Source organism: Barbus barbus (genome assembly GCF_936440315.1).
Source record: "Barbus barbus genome assembly, chromosome: 37".
Lineage (NCBI taxonomy): Eukaryota > Metazoa > Chordata > Actinopteri > Cypriniformes > Cyprinidae > Barbus > Barbus barbus.
Window position 1 is genome coordinate 13,572,814 of NC_136715.1, and position 26,168 is coordinate 13,598,981.

The 26,168-nt window shown below is 39.0% G+C and overlaps 1 protein-coding gene across 1 annotated transcript in view; it reads left to right on the forward strand.

The window, feature by feature from the left end:
- The first annotated feature begins 5,148 nt into the window (after positions 1-5,148).
- The window catches only part of LOC306857279 (pleckstrin homology domain-containing family A member 6-like), a 58,116-nt gene continuing 37,096 nt past the window's right edge, over positions 5,149-26,168 (forward strand). The window contains 6 exon segments of the mRNA XM_079397143.1: positions 5,149-5,406; positions 8,188-8,271; positions 10,361-10,493; positions 11,174-11,278; positions 11,455-11,527; positions 25,511-25,611. Coding sequence (XP_079253269.1) covers positions 5,375-5,406; positions 8,188-8,271; positions 10,361-10,493; positions 11,174-11,278; positions 11,455-11,527; positions 25,511-25,611 — 528 coding nt within the window. The 5' untranslated portion in view covers positions 5,149-5,374.

Genomic DNA, 26,168 nt, shown 5'->3' on the forward strand with positions numbered 1-26,168 from the left:
TAACATAAACAATCACCGACAAAAACTGAACAGAAAAGATGACTTTAAATAGTGCAGCTGACAGGGGGTGAACAGGTGATGGGAGTTAACTAATAAAGACTAATGAGCAAATGAATCCTAAACTGAACAGGAACAAAACCATACAAGGAAAAACGGAACATACAGATGAAACAGAAAAAGACGGAACTGAAGTTCAAACTCCTAACAGTTTTGCTTGAAATGTCAAATACTTGAAAACAAAAATTAGAATTCAAATAATAAGATTTACAAAGTTAAATAATGTATATTTTTGCACTTTATCCAACCTTATTTAATCATGTGAAAAGTGTTCTGTCATCATACATACATATATAAAAGATGGTGCATTTTTCTGTGTGTGTTTAAACCTCTATTAATGGCTCTGACGTTCTCAAAGCGGGATGAGTCATTGCATGTGAGTGTGGACATCTCAGGATTGCTGTTGCTAGGAAAACAGCTGAAACACCACATTTCTCTTTCTCACATCTCCAAGAAAACAAATACAGTTTAAAATGACCACGAGTGACTTAAAGCAATGCCATATCATTATTATAATTCATTTTCTCTATGAAGTCATGCATTATATCTGTTTGTGTATATGTACATATTCTATGTCTAGGGAGCCATTCGCTCCATCTTTATCGTGGAAATGTTGCTGTTGTGAGCATCTTAAAACAGCCAGTGATCAAGTTTCAGTGCATCGCTTTGTGGTTCGCTGTGCGATACTGCCACTGCAAGCTCATTGGAGGCAGTGCTCAAGTCTAATTATTCATGCCCCATGCCTCTCTCTCTCCCATCATCCCTCCAACCCCCTCTCATCTTTCTTCCCACTCATCCTCTGGCAAGCGTGCTGGCGGTGAGGATGTGGTCGCTGTGATGTGGCAATTGTGATGTTGCTCGCCGCCACCATCTTGGCTGTACTGAGGGCAGAGGAGGGGCTTACGATTGCATCATCTCGTAGCAACGACAGAGGGAATGAAAACACACACATGCATATCTTTTATATGCACAGGCACAAACACACATCCCATTCATCATAGTCCTCCATCTAATTAGCATCTTTTTAATAACGTGCTGGAGAATGTCATCACAGATGCGTAATTGCTCCTCTCTTTATGGTTTAATGAAGGTCCATGAGCCAATATGCTTCTAGGAAGTTCCCTGCTCTCCCTTTTTGCTATGTAAATAATGCTTTTCCAGACCTGTCTGATGATATGACAGGGAGATGAGAAGCTTAAGAGCGCTGTGCCATGCATCTCGTTTCTCTCTCTATGGCAGGGGAGCGAGAGACTGTTAGGTCTAATGCTGGATTGTACTCTCAGCTGAAACCTGAAAACCTGTCAGTGAGCTGAACACCAGCAGCCAGAACACGCTGGATCCTTTTACAGGAGCACTGTAGATCTGACATCATGAAATACCAGTGGTAATCTTTAGGGTTAACTTGTCAAACGTGTAGCTGGGTGTGTTTGTAAATGTCTTAAGCACACAAATATGTAATAAATACTCAAATTGGACATACACAGCTGAAATACAGTTAGGTCTGAATGTCTGAGATCATTCTGTGTTCATTCATTCATTTTTGTCTTTTAATGCAATGAATTTCATTACAAATTTTATTATCAGCCTGACAATTTCAGTGAAAAGTTCTTTTTAGAAATTATTCATTTAAAGTGTATTCATTTTAGGGTTTCTTTTAAGTAACTTTTTTTTTTTTTTTTGTTTTAGTGACAGCAGAATGTGAGCTGCATAATCTTTTGTGTAAAACCTGCATGATTTGAGATCATCATTTGATGATTTTGAGATGCTCCAAAGAGCATCTTGTGCTTCAATAGAAGCAAGAAAAATAAGACTGTCAAAAGAGTTAACGTAGTCAATCTCACAAATTTGATTTGTGACCAAGCAATAGTATGGAATCTTGAATATAATTAAATATTATTTTATATTATTATTTTTATTGTTGTTAAATTAAATTTTAAAACTTAAATCAAATATTTTGTGTATTTTTCTTTAAAATATTTTTAAGTATTTCTTTAAAAAAATGTATTTTAGAAAAAACCTTTTTTCACTTAATTGTAAATGTTACATTTCAAATAATGTTAATATTATCTATTCTTTTTTTTTATTTCATTTTAAATCTCATATTTTAAGTATTTTCAAATAATATTAATATTGACATATTTTTTTATTATTTATTTAAGAATGTTTCCATATTTTTAATGATTCTTCATTTAACTTATTTTAAAGTGGATCTCACCCCACAGTATTGCCTTCCTTTCCATTTTTCACAGTATTGCCTTCCTTTCCAAATTCTAGTTTTGACAGCGAAGATTATTTTATGACTTATAATTCACAAAAATAGCACTCCGTTAGATTTCCATCTTGCCAGTCTAAAAGAGTAGACATTATAATTCATAACCGTAATCACAACCCCACCCCTACACAGAACATAAACCGCATATTGTCTGTGGTGCTCTGAGTGGGTGCTCTTCATGGAGACAGCGCTCATACGAACCATTTGAATCCTGCAAGCACAGATGACAAACTGGCTCTCTGGCTGACCTTCACTCCTTCACCGCAAGGACGCTTTTAATTTGAGTGTGCAGCTCTCGATACTAAGTGCAGTATAGGCGGATGTTTTTAACAGCACAAAAGCAGCAGGTAAATTGTTAGCAAATGGAAGTGCTGTTTAGACTCACCATGCCATGTGTCGTTCTGTAAAGCAAAAAACTAATTACAGGCTTATATGGTACATTATATACCAGCTCTTTGTCTTAATAATGAATGAATGCATGCTCTTCGAGGTTTAAGAAGGGATAAAGGCTGAGGAACGAATGATGGGGTCTTTCACAACACAATATGGATTAGCAGGAATACAAATGATTACTGTGAGGTTTATAGGGTTAGTTCAGATATTCAAGAGTGCAATATTCATAATTTATGGTTTAAATAAAGCAAGAGATAAATATGAAGATTTGAAATCCAGGGTGAGGAGGGGGTATCAATATGTAGGTAATCTCCTCAGAGGGCCAGGTAATCTACACTTAATTGAAGACCATGGATAGAAGAACTGGGACAACTGCCGTGTGTTTTCAATGTATTTGACAGCTCTGAAACATCTTGCTAAGGCAAAACATAAGACTGACCTCAGCAGATGCCACTAATTTCTTATTGTTCTTGTTCACATTTGATGTACTCTGTAGGTGAGATATTAAATAATAATCTTTCCACAGTCACTAAGGCCTCTGTTTATCTCAGCTAATCACTCTGCACAGAAGCAGTTAACTTCAATACTATGACGTAACTATTCAAGTGGTGCTGGACTATAAAACTGACTGCCGCAATGCTAGAGTGCTGTGGGTGGTTGCCACTGTGTAAAGTGGTCACTAGGGTGTCCTTAGTGGTTGCTAGGGTATCCAGGGGAATGTGATGGGGTTGATACATAGTTTATTAATGGTTAATGGGGATTCTGAGTGTTTGCTAGGGTGAGGGATAGTATGCTAGGATGTTTTGGATGGTTGCTAGGGTGGAAAGTGGTAATTAGGTTGTTCTAGTTGGTTGCTAGGGTGAATGGTAAGTGCTAGATGCCTGTTAGGATATTGTAGATGGTTGCTATTGTGCAAAGTGGTCCTTAGGTTGCTCTAGGTGGTTGCTAGGGTGATGATTAGAAGCTAGATGTCTGCTAGGAAGTTTTGGATGGTTGCTAGGGCGCAAAGGGGTTTCTAGGTTGTTCTAGGTGGTTGCTAGGGTGAATGGTAGGTGCTAGATGCCTGTTAGGATGTTGTAGATGGTTGCTATTGTGCAAAGTGGTCCTTAGGTTGCTCTAGGTGGTTGCTAGTGTGATGAATAGTAGCTAGATGTCTGCTAGGATGTTTTGGATGGTTGCTAGGGTGGAAAGTGGTTGCTAGTGTGTTTTTGGTGGTTTCTAGGGTGATGGGTAGTTGTTAGATGCCTGGTAGGATGTTTTGGAAGGTTGCTAGGGTGCAAAGTGGTCACTAGGGTGTTCTTAGTGGTTGCCAGGTTATCCATGGGAATGTGATGCGGTTGCTACGTGGTTGGTGTTCTGGGGTGATGTCTAGGGTCTCCTGGTGGTTGCCAGGGTGTTCAAATGGGGGTTGATGGGTGGTTGTTAAGGGATTCTGGTGATTGATAGGGTGTTCTGGGTGGTTGCTATGTGTATGCTAGGGTGTTTTGATGAATGCTGGGTGGTTAATAGGGGGTTCTCAGGGTGTTCTGGGTGACTGCGAGGGGTTGCCAGAGTGGCCTTGGGGGTTGCTAGCTGGCAGATAGCATGCTTTGGGTGATTGGTAGGTCTCCAGGGGGTTGCTAGGATGTTCTTGGGGGCTGCTGGGTGGTTGATATTTGGCGTCTGAGGTGTTTTGTTTGGTTGCTACTTGCTAGGTGATTGCTTATTAGGGTAAGGTCTCTACATGATATGACACAAATCCCACCCTCACCATAAATCTACAGGATTGTTTTGTTTTGTTTTGTTTTGTTTTGGGTTTTTTTGGCATTGAGAGTGTAAAGTATCATTTTTGACGAGTTACAAGCCAAAGTTCAGTGCCTGGGGTTATGGGTCTCTCACATTAATATTGTGACTTGCCTTATTTCCAATTAAATAGTTTTTCTGCAGTCACCCCTTACTCAAAGATAAACGACTGAGTCGTTAGAGTGGGGAAAATGGCCGGATATATGTCCATAGACATAATTAAAGTCGATCTGACATGAATATATATGACAGAGTGACATTTTAATATGCCTGACTCTGACTTTGTGCTTTTAATGCTGAGCTTGTCTCTGTGTGAGATACAGATCTAATTATTTCTGTGTGGGCGTGATTGTGTAGGTAAGGTTTGACAAGGGGCTGGTGTAGATGCAAAGCCATATACCTGAGTGGGTAATGTCTTTTGTTTTTCACCTCAGCCACTCCTCTTCACCACATCTAAAGCTGTCATAGACGTCCCAGGGGAGTTCTGGTCATGACTCCTCCTCGGTCAGGCTTTGGGGGGTAGCATCTACATCTCAATCTGATCTGTGATAGGAGGCCCCACGTGTGTGTGAGGAAGAGAGAGAGAGAGAGAGAGAGAGAGTCGGACGAAACCAGTAACCAAATAAGCTGAGCCGAGCAGATCTAGAAGGCAAGAGAGCCAGAATGAGATATAGAGGTTGAGCCAGTGAGGGAGAAAGAGAGAGAGTGTGTGAAGCTGGCTGGCAACAGCACACATGCTCAAGGAGAGAAAAGAGGACAGCAATTATTGTATCCAACACCCTACAGCTCCTGCTGCTGTCGGCGTCACAAACCTGCTCTTCTCTCCACCTGGCCTCATCCCACTGACTTATATGATTGATCCGGGGGAAAATGCTGAAGTTCCGCGCGGACCGGCGAGTGAGGTAGGTAAGACGGGATGTTGGGAGCGAGTCAGACAGCGGTGTGAAGGGAAACTCTGAGCTGGAGGTCAGGCAGGACTGCAATGCAGTGCCGGCTTTCCCATGGACTATCTTTATGATATATTGGGGTTTATTCGCGTTGCCTCATGTGTGTCCTTCCTGGATTCCAGTGTGGACGCCTTTATATGCTCTCTGTTCCTATGCTGTTAAATAATTTCTTGCTCACGGAGGACTCCAGCATTGATTAGTGGTCATATTAGCAAGGTTTATGAGCAAATAAATGTTGTGTGCCTCTATGTAGGTTTATAGGTTACACACGAGCGAGCGTGATCAGTTGCAAGACCACATCGGAGCATGCGCACGTGCGCTCACACACCTCAACCTGATTTCGGTGGCTAGGTTGTTGTGCTAGATTTATCCTCTAGTGGTTTATGGAGCGCTGGGCTCTGTTATGTGTACCTTTTTGGTGTCAAGAAGTAGATGCCTTCAGCATGAGTGAATTCTTGGCTTGTGTTTCTTGTCCCCGACCTATCAGGCCGCATGTGTGTGTTGTGTGTCTGTGTATACAGAGACTGCACAGACTTTGAGTTCTGTTTGTGTTGTCCTTAAGTGCTTGATGCCAAGAATTTAGCATGTTGTTTGAGTGTACTTCTATGGCCCACTTATACACTGAAGAGGTGTATCTGCTGTATGTAGGAATAACAATAAACTGAAGTGAGCAAGATTAAAAGGGCCTCAAGTCTAGTGTTTGAGGTAAGTCAAGTTTACTGTTTGGGTAACACATTTATTTGGGGTAGTCGGGATTTGAGATTTCAAATTTGTAAGTGTAGGGGTTAAGTTTCTTACTTGCATGCGGAATTCATAAATTTGCTAAATTTATGAATTCATAAATTTGTACTGTTGGCTAGGTTTTTAACCTTTTCTCTGTTAATGAAATTAAACAGAGCATGAATGTTTATGCAACTGTACACGAATATTTCATGCAGGAAGAATTGTTCAGTATAAGATTGGTTGTTGGTTGTTAACTAATTTCTGTAACATTCTAGCACCTCGACAGTATAGACATGTAGCTCAAATGGTAGCTAGCAACTGCAAAAACTGATAAAATGCAGTTAATGTTGTTATGGACAAAAACATCTCCCAGTTGTGTAAATGTAGACATGTAGAACTTTGAATCAAGTTAGAACTAAATTTTTAACCCCAGGATAAGCATAGTGTGAAAAGCCGTATAGAGGTCATTGGGTCATGTTAGCTTAGCAATCATATTCGGTTTAAATATGGATTTAACTCTAGCTGGTTGATTATTATCATCATGTGGATATTTCATACATTTCTCAATACATTATATTTATTGTCTTCACTTGTTTAAATTTACCTTGGCTTGAAGACAACAGGGGAAAATAATTGCTAAATTATGCAAATAATAAAACGCAATTAGCCATTTTCTGTAATCAGAAAATCACCATTTTCTGTAATTCATAATTCTGCATCATTAGAGTAGCATGATAAATAGGCTTATAAACTTTTATAAGGAAGAAGAAAACATTTACTATATAAATTGATGTCAGTGTGCAAGGCCAGTATGGATAAGTTGTATGATATGTTCTCATTCTCAAATATTTTTAGTGCTGTGCTGTGTCACCATTTGCTATTTTGGTACTATTTATAATTTTAATTAATACGTTGAATTAGCTTTTATTTGTATATTTTCATTTTGGTTTAAGTTTTTATAATTTTATGTTTTTGTTATTTTTATTAGTTCATTAATTTTTATTACTGTTTAACTTTATTTTTATTTCAGTTTTAGTGTTAGTCATTTTTGTACTTTACAACATAAGCTTATTTTATTTTCAGTTAGTTTGTTTATAATTTTCCAGCTTCTTTTTTTATTTCTTCTGGTCATCTCATATTTAAATTGCATTTTATTTCAGCTTTATTTCAATTAACAAAAACAATTTTAATAGTTTAGTTTTAGTTCAGATTAGCAACACTGCACTAGTCCAAAGCAAAATCTGCTTCCTGAAGCAAAACAAGTCTAAATTTCACTTTACTCTAACTGTAAAATGACTAAAATTATATCTTGGGCTGGATCTCCTCTAAATGCTAGTTTTGATGTTTGTGCATCCATAGATCTCTGGGTTAAACAGGTTAACCAAACCCTCACAGAAAGCAGAGAAAATGTATTTGCTTGCTCGCCTCTTGTAAAATCAATAGCCAGGAAAGTGACATGTAGCAATGAAAACACTTGTAGGATTTACACCCGAGAGACGAGTTACAAGTGTACATCCACAGGGAGTACACACGAGCGGAGGTCAGAGAAAGTGAGACAGGAAGTTGAACTCCAGGCTTCAGGCATTGTAGGACAAAAGATATGTTTTCTCTGAATACAGTCAATATAATAGGTGCATATGAACTCTGTCATGTACTTGTTGAACAGTTCTTGTTGATATTTTGGCATTGAGCACAAAGCTGTCCATACTTAACTACAACAAGGGCTGACAGTCATTAATTTCCACAGCAGTTGGGTTTACAAAGAAAGAGGCCATGTATTGATCGGATCTGATATTGTAATGCTGAGTTATTAATAAAGAAGGGATGTGTCCACTGTGAAACAGGTTTGAAGTCATGAAGAACGAGTTGTGGAGCATCTTAAACAAATGGAAAATCAGTTCCAGCTGCTGTTGGCTTGATATTCTTCCAGACACAGTTTTTTTAAAGACTGTTGTGGCTGTATTGAAATGTGTTTGTCGGTGAAATCCTAAGTGGCTTTTATTTTATTTTCAGTCAAAATGACCCTAACGGAACAGCTGGACACCAGCAAGTGATCCAGACACACCTGGAAGAGAACGGACCTTTGAAACCCTTGCTGTGAGTGATGTTTTGTTTATTATTTTGTATAAATGCTGCTAGCTTTATACTGCCTTTGCTAAATCTGTGACATGATATGATAATAAGAGCTTATCATAAAAAGCATTTCAGCCTGGATACTTGCTTGATTATTTCTGAAAACAAGCTTACCAAGGGTCTTCCTTCAAGACTACAATTATACTCATAAAAATTAATGTAATTAATGTTCTTTACAGGCATTGATGGTTCCATGAAGAACCTTTAACATCATTGGAAGCTTTTCATTTCATAAAAGGTTCTTTATAGTGGAAAAGGGTTCTTCAGATTCTAAAATGAGAAAGAACAGTTCTTTTATGAACCGTTGACTGGTTGAAAGGTCCTTTGAGAAACCTAAAATGGTTCCTAAAATGAAAACTTCCTTTATTTTTAAGAGTAGTGTATGCCTTTAGTCCAAAGGGTTCATGAACTGTAATCATTTTAGTCAGTGTATGTAATTGTTTTTAACACACTGCAGTGCCATCCTCATTTTTAAGAAGAGTGATTTGCAAGTGTTACTAGTTCAATTTAGCAGTGACATATTAAACTGATCAAAAGTCACTGAAAAACACAAAAGACTTTTACATTTGTTACAGAAAAACTCAGTTTCTAATAACAGCTGTTCTTTTGAAATTTTATATTCAGCAGAAAAATCCTGAAAAAATTATTGTTTCCACAATAACATTAAGCACAACTGTTTTGATATAGTTGATATCAAAAAAAAATATTGAGCAACAAATCACCATATTAGAATAATTTCTGAAAGATTGTGTGACTCTGAAGACTGGAGTAATGGCTGCTGAGAATTCAGCATGAAACGTAATTTTATTTAGACAAGGAATTAGTTTACTTACTGCTAAAATCGTGGTGTTCCCCACAGCCACTGTCATTCATGTTGGTGGAAATCATCAACTGACTTCCGTCTCTTTGTTGCTGCAAATGTCAGTGTGAACGCCCATGAGGAGACAGAAAAACAGTTACCTGTCAGACCAGCCCTGTTTTGTCTGCCTTTTTCTATTATAGCCACTATACAGTAATTGTACACTTGTGAAAACATAAATATATACAAACAAACAGCACTCTCAGGATAAATGACACTGAAAGCATTTTATTAATTAGTCTGAACTACATCATATAACAAGTGGAGGATAAACACGTCAGGATTTCCTTGATTTCCAAAGAAAATGCACTTACAGTACTTCTCTCAAGATCCCACTCTCCTCCAGACTGATGTAATATTGAGTCGAAAGCCAATAGCACATTAATAAGGGGCAATGCCATTAAACCGAGATCCTTCCAGGATTTATTTTTATTAATTTCCTGATACAATGCAGGAAGCTGCTGAAACACCTTCTGTTTGCAGCGATGGCTAAATAAAGAATAGATCATTAGCACAGAGACGTTTCCAATGTGGGTATCATGTCCTAATGTAGTAATTGTTATTGTCGTGTGAGTGTTCCCACTTTGCGCTAATGATTGTGTGTGTTTTAATGTCCTCATTTGATCTGTGCGTTCTTGCTCTGTTCCATATGTGTGTATGTGATGTTCTTTGCTTCAGAGACTCATAATGACTTGCGTATGGTTATAAACAACTGCGTATGGTAGCAAGCTTTCCAAGTTGGAAGCTTTAGCCACTGGGCTTCTCTAGGGGATTGCTAATTCATCTGTCTTGCTGGTCGGTGGATCGAAGGCTGTTGGAGAGGGCCTGGGTGTCCCAGTAAGGAGATCAATATGATTGAGCTGGGAATGAGACTTGCATCCACCAACAAACTCTTTCTCTTTCCTTCTCTCTCTGCCACTCCAATCACATTCTTTGTGAACCATCGGCCTGTTTTTAAACTGCAACCTCAGGGGTGCGGCCTTGCGACGGTGCCAGTTGGGAATAAAAATAGCTGTTCCCCCGAATGCCTGTGTGCTTCCTTCCCATAATTCCTCAGTTTTTCACCAGTTTGAGCTCAGTATATTGGTTTGAAAATGATTTCTCTGCTTTGGTGCGTTTAACGCAGGCAGATGAGAAGTTTGTTACGGTATCAGAAGCTGGGATGGCTCAATGGCTTTGTTTGTGTGCTCACAGGAGATCTGATTCAGAAATGAACGGCAAGGCGGGTGGCAGGGGGCCCGTGAACAAAGTCAGTGAAGCAAACAGCAACGCCAACAATCTCAGCATGCTTTCTGAGATGCCCCCGGACTCCCAGAACAACGCACGGGTCAGTACAGCTGCTGTAGATGAACTCGTTTCTAGAAATAAACATTATTTATTATGCATTTTTTAATTTTGTTATTGCTATTAGTAGTAGTAGTAGTAGTAGTCATAGTAGTAATAAAAACTGTTAATAATAATATAGTTATTAATAATATTTTTATTACTATTAACAATTAACAGCTGCATTTTTATAAACTAACTTTAACAAATAAATACTGTAATATTTTTATTATTTTATTATAATTATTATTGAATCTGAATTTGAAAATAAAATATTATTCTTGTGTATGTTAATATTACTTAATTGACCTGTTTTATTATTTTTATATATTATATTATATTATATACCTATTTCTATGTTATCTTTAATATTTTTATTTCAGTTTTAGTGATGTTTATACTTCAACTTATTCATTTTCTGTTAGTTACCAAAGCAGCATTTCTAATTTTTTAATTAGAAATAACATCTAACATTTCTAATTTTATTTTATGTCAGCTGGATTTTAATTAATAAAAACTAAAACTATTAAAAATTGCTTTATTTAACAGTAACAACACTGGTCTTGCTGTGGTGGATGTCTGTCCTCTGTAATTCATTCCTTTTGTCATCTGTTACCCAGAATGTGTGTGTGTGTTTACTGTTAGTGTAATTATGTAAACACTCCTCCATGACTCTCCCACCAGGGCACGCACACACCCAAGAGAGCTGCCACGTTTGGGAAGCGCTCCAACTCCATGCGGCGCAACCCCAATGCCGAGGTGGCCCGGCAGGGTTGGCTTCACAAACAGGTACTATTGCTCATCCTTCGACCTCACCATCATCCACACAAACAAAAACACTCACACAGCCCAAAGCCATAACTCCATAATCTGCACTTAAGACACTCTCTTTCAGAACAGTCTAGGCACTTAGATGTAGTTTCAAGGCCTTGATTTTTTTCTTCTTCTCATTTTCTGTAATGTAGGCAAGCAGTGGTATGAAACAGTGGAACAAGCGCTGGTTCGTGCTGACAGATCGATGTCTTTTCTACTACAAAGGTAGGTTGTATCTGCAAATACCGGTTTGTGTGAAAGTCACAAATTTGGTTAAACATTTAGTGAGAACCCCTGAGCTCAAAAGTTTTCTTTAAATGTATTTTTTCCAAAACAGTTTGTTCTGTAAAACATTTGAATTTACCCCATGGCATTACCTCAGCACACAGGCTGTGTGCAGCCAATAGAGGAGAAGAAGTATAAAAGTAGATCTATAATGACAGTCTAGCACAAACACACAACCTCTATGAAGCCCTTATGAAAATATTATCTGTGCTGTGTCAACGAAAAATGTACCATGGTATTATGAAGCACTTGTTTCAAAGAACCATGTGTTAATACTACAATACCGTTCAAAAGTTTGGGATCAATATACTTTTATTCAGCAAGGACACATTAAATTGATTTAAAGTGAGAGGAAAGTCATTAGCTATGCTTCCATCCACCTATTTTTATGCACATTTTGGAATATCGCATTAAAAAAATGCTGGATGGAAACACCACGATGTGCATAAATTCTAAAAATGTGCATAATTTTAACAATTGAGTAGGATAAACTTTTTTTTATCCTTTTAGAAATAATGCACATAAACTATGATGGAAACACATTTACCGAATAAATTCCACCATGCTCATCAAAGAAGTCATGTGACTTTGCATGATGGGACAGTATAACTTGATCTCGTTGCACAGCATCTGAAATGTTCTTTGGTCGTTCTGAAATGCCTGAGCAAAATCTGTCATCAAAGTAAGTCTGTATAATCATCTTAAGGCCCGTTCACACCAAGCACGATAACTATAAAGATAACGATAAAGATATAGTTCTAAAACTCGTTCTCAATATTAAAGGATGCAAAATTCATCGGATGTAAAATTCACTTTACAAGTTGTTTGAACATAAATGTGTGTTGGAAGTGTGTGTACACATCCATCCTATAATGATAAAAAGTTTTTTTTTTTTTAAATCCCTATTTTAAAATCCCCTTTCTCAAATCAGGCTGGTCTGAGGTTCCTTTCAGAATGACGTAGTTCTGTCCAGGCCCCTCCCACGATAGTTGATTGACAAGGCCGTCTTACCTTAGACCCGCCCTGAGTGAGCTGAGAGCTGTCCGGCATTGTGTCAACTCTGGTGCAGGGGAAGACAAGATGTCTCAGATTAAGCGATTGAAGTGTTTAGTTGTTGGATGTAATAATGAATGTAGCAGTCGTCATTTACTCCTTACATCTGAGCCGCTGAAGACACAGAGGATTAACGTTACTTTCGCTTTGAAGTGAATGCGCCGATCCCCGATCTACATAAATGCGTCTATGTTCACGCGAATCATTCGTGATCCAGCTTTATCTACAGAAGAAGTGAGTATAAGGGTTTTTATGAATCTTTGCAAATTGCCTTTCCTAATAATGTGCTAGTTAGCCAGTTTCGTGGCTGAAGTTTAGTATGCTCTATAGATATATATATATATATATCTAGATGCCTCATTATCGACTGTTTCTATGGGCCGTGATCATAGACTGTAAAAAAAGATGGACTACGCACCTTCACTCACTTCCATTGAAGAAAGATCTTGTAGATCCAAGATGGCGGCGCGGTCAGACGCAGCGGCTGCTCTGGGTCCCAAAGATGGTGCTTTTATGTCTTTTAATGTCATCTGTTCATCTCCAAATAGTGTAAAATTACCGCTAACTCGCAAGGAAATCACTACAAAATACAAATATGATCGCCAAAGCCTTTTGGATATTGGCAATGCGTACAAACAACAACTCTCGCCGGCGGCTACTGAGAAGCTACGAGGCCTTTGTTTAGTCTCGAGGAGCCGGACCTCGAGACCGCGGCCTCGCCTACTGACGCTACCCACACAAGGCAGCATTGCAAGCGGTGTGAGAGAGGACGGAAGCGCGGTAAGTGCGGAGGTATATGAGCTAGGCTAACCCCACAAGACCGGCTCTTCCAACACTCATGCTCTCAAACGTTCGCTCTCTGGAAAACAAACTGGAATTTATTCAACTCAGACGGTCTACACAGCATGAGGCAAGGGATTGTTGTGTGTTTGTTTTCACCGAAACATGGCTAAACGACAACATCCCGGACTCCGCCATTCAGCAGCACGGGCTAACAAGCTACCGAGCGGATAGAGATTCCTCACTATCTGGTAAGACCCGCGGAGGTGGCTTATGTGTGTATATCAACAAAGACTGGTGTAACAATACTGCGGTATTATCAAAGCACTGTTCATCGCTGGTGGAGTTTATGTTTGTGAAGTGTCGAACGTTCTATCTGCCGCGGGAGTTCACGGCCATTGTTATTGTCGCGCTTTACATTCCCCCGTGTGCAAACGCTAAAGATGCGCTTCGTGAACTGTATAGCGCCATCAGTGAACAACAAAAAATAACCCCGACGGCTTTTTCATCATAGCCGGTGACTTCAACCACGCAAATTAAAGACCGTTTTGCCAAAGTTCTACCAACATGTGAACTTTGCAACAAGGGGAAACAACACACTGGACTTTGTTTACACAACAGTAAAGAACGCTTACAAGGCTGTACCCTGCCCCCACCTCGGGTACTCGGACCACATCTCTGTTATGCTAATCCCAGCATACAGACCACTTCTCAAACTTGCCAAACCGGTTCAAAAACTCATCACAATTTGGCCAAATTACAGGACTGCTTTCAGCGCACAGACTGGAACATGTTTAAAGAGGCAGCCACCTACAACAACCACACAGACCTGCATGAGTACACTGAAACTGTGACTGCTTACATCAAAAAGTGCACTGATGATGTGACAGTCACCAAAACCATCACCACACGTCCAAACCAGAAGCCATGAATGACAGCATTCAGATCAGGAGATAAAGCAGCCCTCAAAACAGCAAGAACCAATCTGTCCTGTGGCATCAAAAATGCAAAATGGTCATATGCTCAAAAAATCAACAATCACTTCACAGACAGCAGAGACACATGGTGCCTGTGGCAAGCCATTCAGACCATCACTGACTACAAGCCCCCGCCACAGGCCTGTGATGATGACACATCCCTCCCCGATGCACTCAACCACTTTTATTCACGGTTTGAAATGCAGAATGACACACCTGCACAAAAACTGCCCACACCTCCCAACGACCGGGCGCTCTGTCTGTCTCCAGCCGACGTAAGGAAGACCCTATCTAGGATTAACCCACGCAAGGCTGCGGGTCCTGACAACATACCTGGCCGTGTTCTGAGAGACTGTGCTGCACAGCTGACAGATGTGCTTACAGATATCTTCAACACCTCGCTGAGCCAGGCAGTCGTCCCCACATGTCTCAAATCCACAACAATCATACCGGTACCAAAGAAATCACCTGTGTCCTGTCTAAATGACTACTGTCCCATAGCACTGACTCCAATCATGATGAAGTGCTTTGAGAGGTTAGTCATGCACAAAATCAAAACCAACCTCCCCAACACACTCGACCCGCTCCAGTTTGCATACCGTCCAAACCGCTCTACGGACGATGCAATTTCCTCCACCCTCCACCTGGCTCTTACCTACCTAGAAAATAAAGACTCCTATGTTAGAATGCTGTTCATTGACTTCAGCTCGGCATTCAACACAATAATCCCACAACAGCTCATAAATAAACTAAACCTGCTGGGCCTTAACAATTCCCTTTGTAATTGGATCCTGGACTTTCTAACCGGAAGACCTTAGTCAGTCCGTGTTGGCCACAACACCTCGAGCACTACCACACTGAGCATAGGTGCCCCACAAGGCTGTGTGCTCAGCCCGCTGCTCTTCACACTGCTGACCCACGACTGCACTGCCAAGTTCAGTTCCAACCACATCATCAAGTTTGCTGATGACACAACAGTGGTAGGTCTCATCAGCAACAACGATGAAACGCACTACAGAGAGAAAGTGGCACAGCTGGCTGAATGGTGTGGCACTAACAATCTGTCCCTCAATGTGGGGAAGACAAAGGAGGTTGTGATGGACTTCAGGAGAAACTCTGTTGACCACCCCCCACTGACCATCGACAGCTCGACTGTGGAGAGAGTCAGCAGCACTAAATTCCTGGGGGTGCACATCACAGAGGATCTCACCTGGACCACCAACACCATGTCACTCTCCAAAAAGGCACAACAGCGCCTACACTTTCTCCGCCGGCTGAAAAGAGCAAGTCTCCCTCCACCCATCCTCACCACATTCTACAGGGGCACCATTGAGAGTGTGCTGACCAGCTGCATCACTGTCTGGTACGGGAACTGCAGTGCTGCTGACCACAAGACCCTCCAGCGGACAGTGAACACAGCTGGAAAGATCGTCGGTACCCCTCTCCCCTCCATCCTGGACATTTTCCGTACACGATGCTCCAGCAAAACCAACGGCATCCTGAAGGACTCCACCCATCCCTCCCACAGTCTCTTCCAGCTCCTACCATCAGGAAGACGGTACCGGAGCATCAGAGCCCGCTCCGCCAGACTGCTCAACAGCTTTTTCGCCCAGGCTGTGAGAGCCCTGAACTCAAACCACCCCGCCCCCCTCTGAAACCCCATGCAAACCCCTACCTCCTGAAACATGGACCACCCCAAACCTTACCACACCAAAGAAAAAACTGTATGGAACTTTTTTTTGCAATTCGAAGTGTGCTACACACAGGTGAGTGGGCCTGTACAAACCACCTGTAGTAACACACTCTCCTCTATGTGCACTAGACACTTTACACACACTGCTGTGTGTACACAATCCCACAAAAGACTCAGCAATATATATGTATGTTTACATGCTCATGCACTACAAATCATCCTGCACTGTTCCCCAACCAACTGCTTGACTCAAAATATTTCTCTTTGCACATGTACAGTATTTATGTGAAGCATTCGTATAGTTTGTATTTTTTATCTTTTATTTTTTTTTAGTTTGTATAGGGTAAATATTTATATATAGTATACTTATAGATAAAATCTGTCAGTAGGTTAGTTGTGTATAGGTTTATAGTGTATAGGTTTATAGTGTTTTTTTACTTCATTGTTGTATGTCTGTATTTACGTAGCACCGTGGTCCTGCGAGGCACGACATTTCGTTCCACTGTATGTCCCCACATGTAACGGAATGACAATAAAGCTCAACTTGAACTTGAAAAGTGTCTCAATTGTCTCAATAGGGCGTGGCCATATTGTGCTTATTTGGGACCAGAGTCTGCGCAGTAGAGAGCGAAGTGGAGCCGCGTCCCGCCCACACTCCCGCTGAATCGATGGCAAGCACACACCCCTGACCCTTTTTAAAGTGGCCTGTACTACTCCAATTTTTGTCTGCAGATTGCCGTATAAGAGGCTTGTGTTAAAACTGCAATCTCTTCCTGAAAATCCCAAAAAAGTCCGTTGGCACCTCAGTTCACTCAGTGAAGCTGTCAGTCTCAGCTGTCAATCATGACGTCACACTCCTGTTTTTATAGTATCACGAAACTAACTAAAACCAAACGTATTTAAAAAAAAGGGACACTTGAACTTACATCGGCGTGATAAAATCTACATAAAATGAGAAAAAACAACTTTGAAAACAAAATAAAAGTGAAATTTAATTATTTAGTTTGTCTCACATCCCATTAGATTACATGGAGAGAGCAGGGTTTATGACCAACACTGGGACCAGCCATCTGGGGGCGATCAAGATGCAATGGCTTCACTTTTTAGGATTAGTGCGGCACACTTGGCCGTGATATGTAAGCCATCCGCCATTTTTGGAACAATTTTGGATTCTTTTGAAGACATCTGCGAATCTTTGAGCACATTGACTGTGTGTGTCTAAAACAGCAAGTTATATGCTTGTATATCTTTGAATATTCATTGATTATTATGGTAAATGCGAGACGCGTCAATGTATCTGGAGCGGTCGAGTAGATAATCTACACATATCTATGGTCTGCTCGTCACTCCACAGAAGAGAAAGGCAGAGTCAGCAGAGCTCACTAGCATTTAAAGCAACATGGACTAGATCAGCATGCTGAAAACAGAGCTGATTTTGACAGGGTAAAGGTGTTTTTTACACTACCATTGAGAAATTTTAACCAAAGTATGTTATCGACTTTTCATTAAGACCCTAAAGAATCATATCAACTTGTGTAAAATGGGCATCCGATGACCCCTTTAAAGAATAGCAGAGTCCACACCACAACTATAACAGAGAAACGACATCATTGGAATCACTTTCAGAACAATTTTTTTTTCCAGCTGATGAACGATACAAACATCGGCAGCCAATCAGAATCCATCCCACTATAATGAGCTGGAGAATTTAAAGCAGCAGACATGCGTGTGCTTAGATATACAAACTATATCGCCCGGTGGTGTGGATGCAAATATCGTTATCTTTATAGTTATCTTTATAGTTATCGTTCTTGGGCTTTACATGACTGCGTTTCCAAACAGCATGCATCCACCTCCGAAAAGCAATGACAGAATTTATTGTGTTTCATCTGCTCGCTCTGAGGCGCATATAATTTATCATATATGAAAATTATTATATTTAGTGTCTTCACCTACTTTTCTTTGTGATATTTAGTGCCAGTTTATCAGGAAGTGACTGTTTTGTTCTCTTTGACTCCTTGGATGGAAATGGTGCTTTATTTGCAAATGTTTTATGCGATGTTCCCGTTTTGCGCATAATTTAAATTTGCATTTTGGATGGATTTTTTGGGATTTTTATAAATAAACAATAATGTAGTCTTTGTGAGCATAAAAAATTATTCATACTTTTGAATGTAGTGTACTATACTGTATATATGAATACTTAGAAAGCACCATGATACAGCCACTGAACTTTTTTTTGTAAGGGTTACGTTGCACATGAGTAGTTTATTTTTAGTGCTGAAAATAGAGGATTTCATGTTTAGACATGTTTGTTTTGTCATGTCTGTTATTTCTCTTGAACTCAGTGATGTTGTCTTGACAGCCGCACAGGCTGATGAGCTTTACAGTACATAAACCTGAAGCATCCAACTTGTGGTTCCCTTCTACCCATAGACAAGACATTATTAATTACATTTGATTTGCTTTGGGATAATTACATGTTTTTATATGACATTTCAATTTGCATATGTATTCAGCTTGTTATTGGGAAAAAATTCAATGAAGCGTACCTGGATTTCTAAGGAGTGTATAATGTCGGAGAGCTAAGAAAATAAATTGTGTTACGATTAAAAGTATTTTAAATGTTTACGTAAAATTTTATGTGTTTGAGGTATAGTGTAAGTTTTAATAAACCCTGAATTCCCTGAAAATGGTAAAACATAGCTCTGTAAACATTATTCAGCTTGTTTAGGTATCCCTGATTTGACATAGCAGCATTTGCTCAACCTGTCATGTAAGTTTTGGATGGAATTTTCCACTGTTTATCTGTTTGTCTGGCCAATGGAAGACATTTTGAATTTTTTGCAATAAAGTTTGGTGTGGAAATAACACACTTCACCTTTAAGTGTGAAGCAAATTAGTAGTGAATTGTTCAAAAAATATTCAAACACATCCATCAATGCTCTCAGAAAGCGGTGTCTGTGATATGCGTGACGGGAATATATGACCGCCTCCTTTAGATTAACCGTGAAGGTCAGTCACAGCTCATGCAAGGAGAATCATCATCCAGAGGCATTGTTGGATAGAGGAGGGTGTTAAGATAGTTGGTATGCAGCTTTGTCCAGATGTTCCATCATGTTCCATCTCAATCACAGATGAAGGGTTTAACCCTTTCAGACCTGGTTTATATTTCAGGGACACCAACATTATGTCCACACTTTATTTCTACTCTAAATGCTAAAATATAATGAGCAAACAAAAATATGTTTATGATAATCTTTTACATTTATAATTTTGTTTATTTGAAAAGATGCAGGGTTCGTAATGGTGAATGCCATCAGGAAATATCCTAATGGGAAGGTCAAAATGGCCAATGCAAGATGTTCAGAATGTTATTGTTAGATATCACCCTACTAATAGTTCCCACAGAAGATGAATTCCTTCTCAAGAATGTCAAATGTTCTATTTTGGGTTTGAAAGATACTGAAACACTTCAAACCTCTCTGTCACCCAAGCCCCGCCTACACTGTCGTGGATAAATTTAGACTCCATTGGCAGATAGCATGCTCTTAGAGATGAGACTGGTCATGTCAGCATATGAGAGGTTGTCCCGCAGTTGTAGATGATGCGTGTCCAGCACATGTCCTGCCCCTTCCCTGAAGCCGCAGTCAGGATCAACAGCAATACACTAGTTCACTGGCTTTCAGTGGATTCCTTTGCATCCTTCTTCTTTCAAGCTTGTTTAGCATTAATTTATTTCTTCTACACACTGAAAAATCTTTCTTATGTGTAATTGGCTTATATACATTTAAACAAAATTGTGTAACAGAGATTGTTTTCAGAGAATATTTCTTGAATTAGGTATATTTTTAAAATACTGTATTTTTTAACGCATAAAATTCACAAACCTTACAAATAAAAAAAAATAAATAAAAAAAAAATCCAATTTGCCAAATTATGATACTTTTGCGCCACATTTGCATGTTTTTTGAAGTTTGGAGCTTCCTTTTCCAGGCATTGTAATTGCATGGAAAAGAATGACAACATTCTTTCTTTTGTTATGTTCCACATTATGTTCTGTTATGTCTTTGGAAAGGAATGAGGATGATTAAATGACAGAATTTAAATGTTTAAGTAAATTATTCCTTATTCTATAGGTATTATTGTAATTTTGTTTGTAAATTCAAATCAACGAGACAGATGTTTTTAGCATGCTATTATTGGACAGAGCACATGCTGGGTTATTTTGACCCAGCTGGTTAGGTTAAATGTTTTTACCCAACATGCTGGGTTGTTTAAAACTATTGTTTAAAAATGTATTGAAGAATATTTGTAAAAATTATTGAAAAATATAACATTTAATGAAAAATATTGTTTAAAAATTATTATATTGCTGCCTTAAAAATGATCTGGAAAAAAAAAAAAATCACGCACAGAATTACTAGAAGCGACAGAATTTATTTGAATTTATTTGGGTGAATACAGCATATTTTACAATATTACATATATTTAAACTCGTTCAACATGCATTTTAGAAATAAGAAATGCAACATTTAAAAGTGGCATTTTAATTTAAGTGCATTCAACTGTTCGCTTTTTCCGAAAATAAACCAGCAGCTGGGTAGAAAAAAAATAACAACCCAGCATTTAAAATGACCCAGCAAGTTAGTTACAGAAAACTACCCAGCACCTGGGTAAAAATATTAAAAACAACCCAATAAAATGACCCAACAGGCTGAACCCAGCATTTGGGTAAAAAAAATAATAACCCAGCATTTGTTTGAGTGTATACAAGTTATGCAATCACAAGTTTTTTTTTTTTTATTACATAATCTTATGACAATACTCTTGTCAGTGATTCATTGTGCATTGTTTAAAAAACAAACAACATTGATGGCACTACTATTCAGTCATGTAGTTCTTTTTTAGATGCACTGACTGTATTTTTGTGTATTTATGTGTATGCACCTGGCCGTAGTTGACAGTGATACTCTCTGAGGTAATGCAAATATGACAAACTGTGTTCTCAGTGTCTCCAAACATGTCAGACTTCCTGTAAGACTCACTCTTCACTTGCTATCGGTGTTGTTTTTAGTGTGTTCTCAGTTTTCAGAGATGGGATTCTTGTTTCTATGTATCTGTTCTCTTTGCATGCCGTATCAGACACAAACTTGTTTTGTGAGATTGTAACTGCCAATCACCCATGTCAAAACAGTGAGGTTGTCTTGGGTTTTGAGCATTTAGTATTTGTTCAGAAGCATCATGCCAGTTACAAAGTAACGAAGCGCGTGCCCCTTCAGATTATGAGCCAAAATGGATTTTAAATACAACTGGTTTAAAATGTTAATATGTTGCATGTTTGTTGCCAAAAAGTTTTTGCTTTCCAGTAGAATACAAAAATAGATTTCAAATTTACCACACAACGAAAATGCATCATGATCGGTACATTTTTGTGCGATTTGTTTGGTTTTTGCTTGTGTCTGTGTGTATGGGATTGTTCACCCAACAATGAAAATTCATAATTTACTCACTCTTATGTCACATGGAACACAAAAGAAGATGTTTTCATAAATTCTGTCCAAACGATATTAGACATTTCGGTCCATTGTTATTTTGGACACTATTCACTTTCATTCTGTCATCTGTCGGTACAAAAAAACAAAACAAAGAAAGCAAGTCGTATAGGATTAGAACAACATGGCGGTGAGTAAATTGTGTCATAATGATCATTTTTGGATTAAATTTAATCTCTTTGAACCAGTTCCATGCCAAACTGTACCAATAGACCAACATGCCTTGCTGAAGATGTTTTTAAAACATCTTTAACCAAAAAAATGCTTTCAAGATCACTCCTTTCCTTGAAGACCTCCTCATTCCCATGTGGAGTCTTCCAGGCCTGTGTTACAGGCCATGGTGCTTCCTTCTTTGAACTATACCTTACTGCCTTCATGCAAGCTTCTCCCTTTGGCAGGACTCCCATGCATTTGATCTTAGGTTTTCTGAAGCGAGTGTAGACGTCCTCCCGGCTCTTCTCAGATACGCGTGTCATGGGGTTTGTTTGGGTTTAGAAAAAAATGGTGTAAAGGCTGTTGTTTTCTTCCACAAAGCATATGGAAGATAAAGCTGTCAACACACCAACATATGTAAGCCTTGCATGTGGATACTGCAAAGTTATGAGTGTGTGTTTGGGGATTGATTTGGCTTTGCTGATCATGTGAGCAAATCCTCCTTTCTCATTGGTCTTATTAATGCTTATTTGTTGTGTAAATTTGAGAACCATTAGAGCTCAATTACCCTATCACATTGGATCATAAAATGTTCCCAGCTCGGGCTGCAATTTAATCATAAACTTGAAGAACACCTGTGCATGTGTCTACCCTGAGGAGGAGGTCTACAGTAATGGTTCTTGGCTGGATCAAGCTTTTGGTGTGAAGTAAACAGGTTTAATTATATCGGTGAGTGCAGCAAGCAAGGCCTGTGGGGCAATGGCTGCATGATTCAACCCTGTTTACTTTGCCCACGTCTTTCTGGCTAATTACTTCACACTGCTTCTCCATTATGCTCATATTTTGAAGGCAACATCAAAACACATGCTCAGTTCCAAAGCCTAGTGAGCTGCTTGCGTTGGGAGCATTTTAAAGCTTTAGAGGAACACTCCTGACATCCTTCACAGAGAAGATTGTCCCAAATGCATTGTGCCACCTAATAAAAAGCAGTAAATCCAAGGTTGCGGACAAAGCAACAAAAATATATATATTATTTTTTCTTTTTTTTTTTTGCTATTTCTATAAAAAAATACTATTCTTTTGAAGTATAGTTATAGTTAGAACTATAGTTAGTGTAATTTTTTTAATGCCTATTAGTGTCATGTTAGCTTAGCAATGTGCTAAAAACTAACTATTAAAAAAGTACTGCTTCTTTGCCGATGTAGTAGGCAATGAGATGCATTGGTTTCAATTTATAGAACTTAGAACTATTTATAGAATAGAACTATTCCTGTTATTCCTGCTAACAAATCAAAGTGATGTACAGCTTTGAGTATCCCAACAAACGTAATGTCATCCAATTTGTATTGTAATACATTTTGCAACTACTGTACAGAAAGATCATTGTACATTCAAAAATGTAACTGCGTACAGCTCAAAAACATTATAATATTAATAGGAGGCAGTGTTAGTGGCATAACAAACACACTCCGGGAACACCAGGAAGTTTCTTTCCTTCTTCGATTGAATGGCTCACTGGGATGAGAGGGTCATTTATTTAAAAATGACAATCAGCAATGCTCCACGGCTGGCTTTATCCCATACGCCTCCACAGCTGCCCTTAATATCTTGGCGACGGCACTATGTTTGGAGGAACAACACCCTACGTCCTCTTATCACCCCGGATCCATCTACCCAACTGTGCTGTGCAAAAGAGTTTGAGAATGTGTGACAGAGCAATTTAATGCCTCAATTGGTATTCTGAACACAGGGAGACGATGAAAAATGGCCCGCTGTTGTCATCGCTGCAGATATCAGAGCCGTATGCCAAGTACGAGGAAGAGAGGGTAACAGAAAAAAAAAGAAACTTAGATGAAATGATTGTTAAATGTGAAAATAGATTCTGGGTTATGATGAGCAGTGTATGCTGACATAAATAAGTTTCTCAGTAACAGATCTAGCTTCCCTCCACAACCAGTCTTAGGGTGCAGTCACATTAATGAAATCTTAGGAAAATTTTGCCAACTTGAAGCCGTTGCGAAATCTGCAAGATTTTAAAATGACTGGATTTTGCATATAAAAAGCTGATGAACAGCAGTAAATGAAGAACTTTGGTCAAGGGCTACATTATGAAATAATAAAATATAAAATAATTACATTATAAAATAAGTTTCTTCTGTGTGCTGGGTTTAGAGTGGCCTCAGCTTTTGTATCGACATGTACCTGTTTTTATGGAGTGTGAGTGATTGATGTATCAGCCCGTATATTGTTCAACAGTTCTTCTGTAAAATGACCTATTAAAGAAAATATGTAAAAGCTTGGGCACAGTTCAGATTAACTGTTTTCCAGTGAAGACAATTCCTTAAAAGATTAAATATAATTTAATTGTATTAAATTAATTGAGTAAAATACTTCAATATGTCTTTAACAATGTTTCTAGTTTGATTATTTTTATTTTTTTTAATATTATGCTTAAAACAAGAGAAAACATTATGCCAGCAGGGTAAGTAAAAATAAATAAAGTTAACTCTAGATTAATTTCCTAAAGCATGTCTAATCATTTCATGTAATTTTACTCGTCAGGCAGATGGATCTTGTTTTAAAAATTTTACTGGAAATGAAGATGAAACTTCTACATTTTAGCAATGGATGAATACGCATTGTAAGATTAGATTTTATGCAGACAGCTAATCTGTAACCACATTTCTAGGATTGGGTGACTAACCATATTAGATTAAGAATCAGCCATTTAAAATGCATATATGTCGACCACAAATCTCAATATTGGGAATGACATTCCTTGACTATAATACTGATTACAGCCCTGACAGACAGGTTTGGATTGTGCTTTTTACTGCCTTCCTTTATGCAATGTTCATTTCATTGTGTTTTCAAGCATATTTTGTTGTGGGGAAAATAGAAATAGGTTTCCATGTCAATATATGTTTCTTATACAGGACTGTTTTTGCCTAGGCTTTTGTTGACAGAATAATAGGCTCTGATTGGTTGTTCAGTGCAGGTACAGCTGGTCGAGAGCCAGAATCCCTGCAGCACTGAGTCACTGAGGGATGATAGCTATCTTTAATCTCTCTCTCTCTCTCTCTCTCTCTCTCTTTCTCTCTCTCTCTTTCTCTCTCGCTCTACTCACTTCTATACAGCACAAACACAACCTGTTCCACCCCTCCTTTCCCTCCACCCTCTCCCTGTCTCTCATTCACACACACACACACACACACACACACACACACACACAGAGCGCTGTCAGAACACACGCGCGGGTGGGTTCACTGCATTTCCCCGGCAGCAGCTCTCAGTACAGGAGATCGAGAACGTGAACGCTGGATCTCCATTGACCTCCTCTGCTCGTGCTGAAAATTTAATGATGTACTCCATTATTTAACCTGCCCGAGCGCTTCTCTTCTAGGCTGCGCGCTGCTGCTTGCTTCAGTGTCATTAGCGTTACGCTGAGATAAAAATGGATATCTATTATGGGATTCACCTGCAGTTTACCTGCTTTTCCATTACCACTGCCTGTCATCACCAGTGTAGCGGCACACAACAGGAAGCTGGACTTTTCTGATTTGGGACGGAATTATCACCTAATTTTATAATCAGCTTTTTGAAATCTAGGTTGGAATACAAATGCTTTTTATTTGTATTTTTTATTGTATTTTATTTTTACTTTAGGATTAATGCTTATTTTGTTTGCTTTTTCAATGTTTATTCCATTCAGATGAGAAGGAAGAAGTAGTCTTGGGCAGCCTTCCTCTTCTCAGCTTCAAGATTGGAGCAGTCCAGGCATCGGATAACATCAGCCGCAAGTTTGCGTTTAAGGTTGGTGAGCTTTGTGCATTTTTAGTAACTGTTTTGAATGCTGTCGGGACACGGGATGGGAGGGGTGACAGGTAAACATGGTATTCTGTGTCAGTGTAGGTCATGTGATCATAGGAAACTTTAAACTGTGTCTGAATTAATCATGATTCAATGACCGTGTATCTGTTTTTAGTCAAAACCACGGAACCTGTATTTACCCTCACCCACACATGCAGTGGACTTTGCATCTTTGCATGCGTTCCCAAGTGTGTTTGCACACTATGTGCCAGAAGGACAAACATAATGTCAAATTATATTTTCATCAGGATCCGAGGCAGCTGGGTTTGAGTACACAGACCTTTCGAGAAAGTATATATGAGAGGTCACTGTATTCTGTGATTTCTGAGTAGATACACCCCTGATTGCACACTGAGAGAACGTTGTTCTGGTGAGTTATCATAATTTAGAAAATAAGATTATGCTTTGCCTGTTTGTGAGGCTCTATTAGATTAAACAGGGTGCATGCTGGGTAGTATATGGGGATGTGTTTTAAACTGTGTTTATAGTTAAAACATACG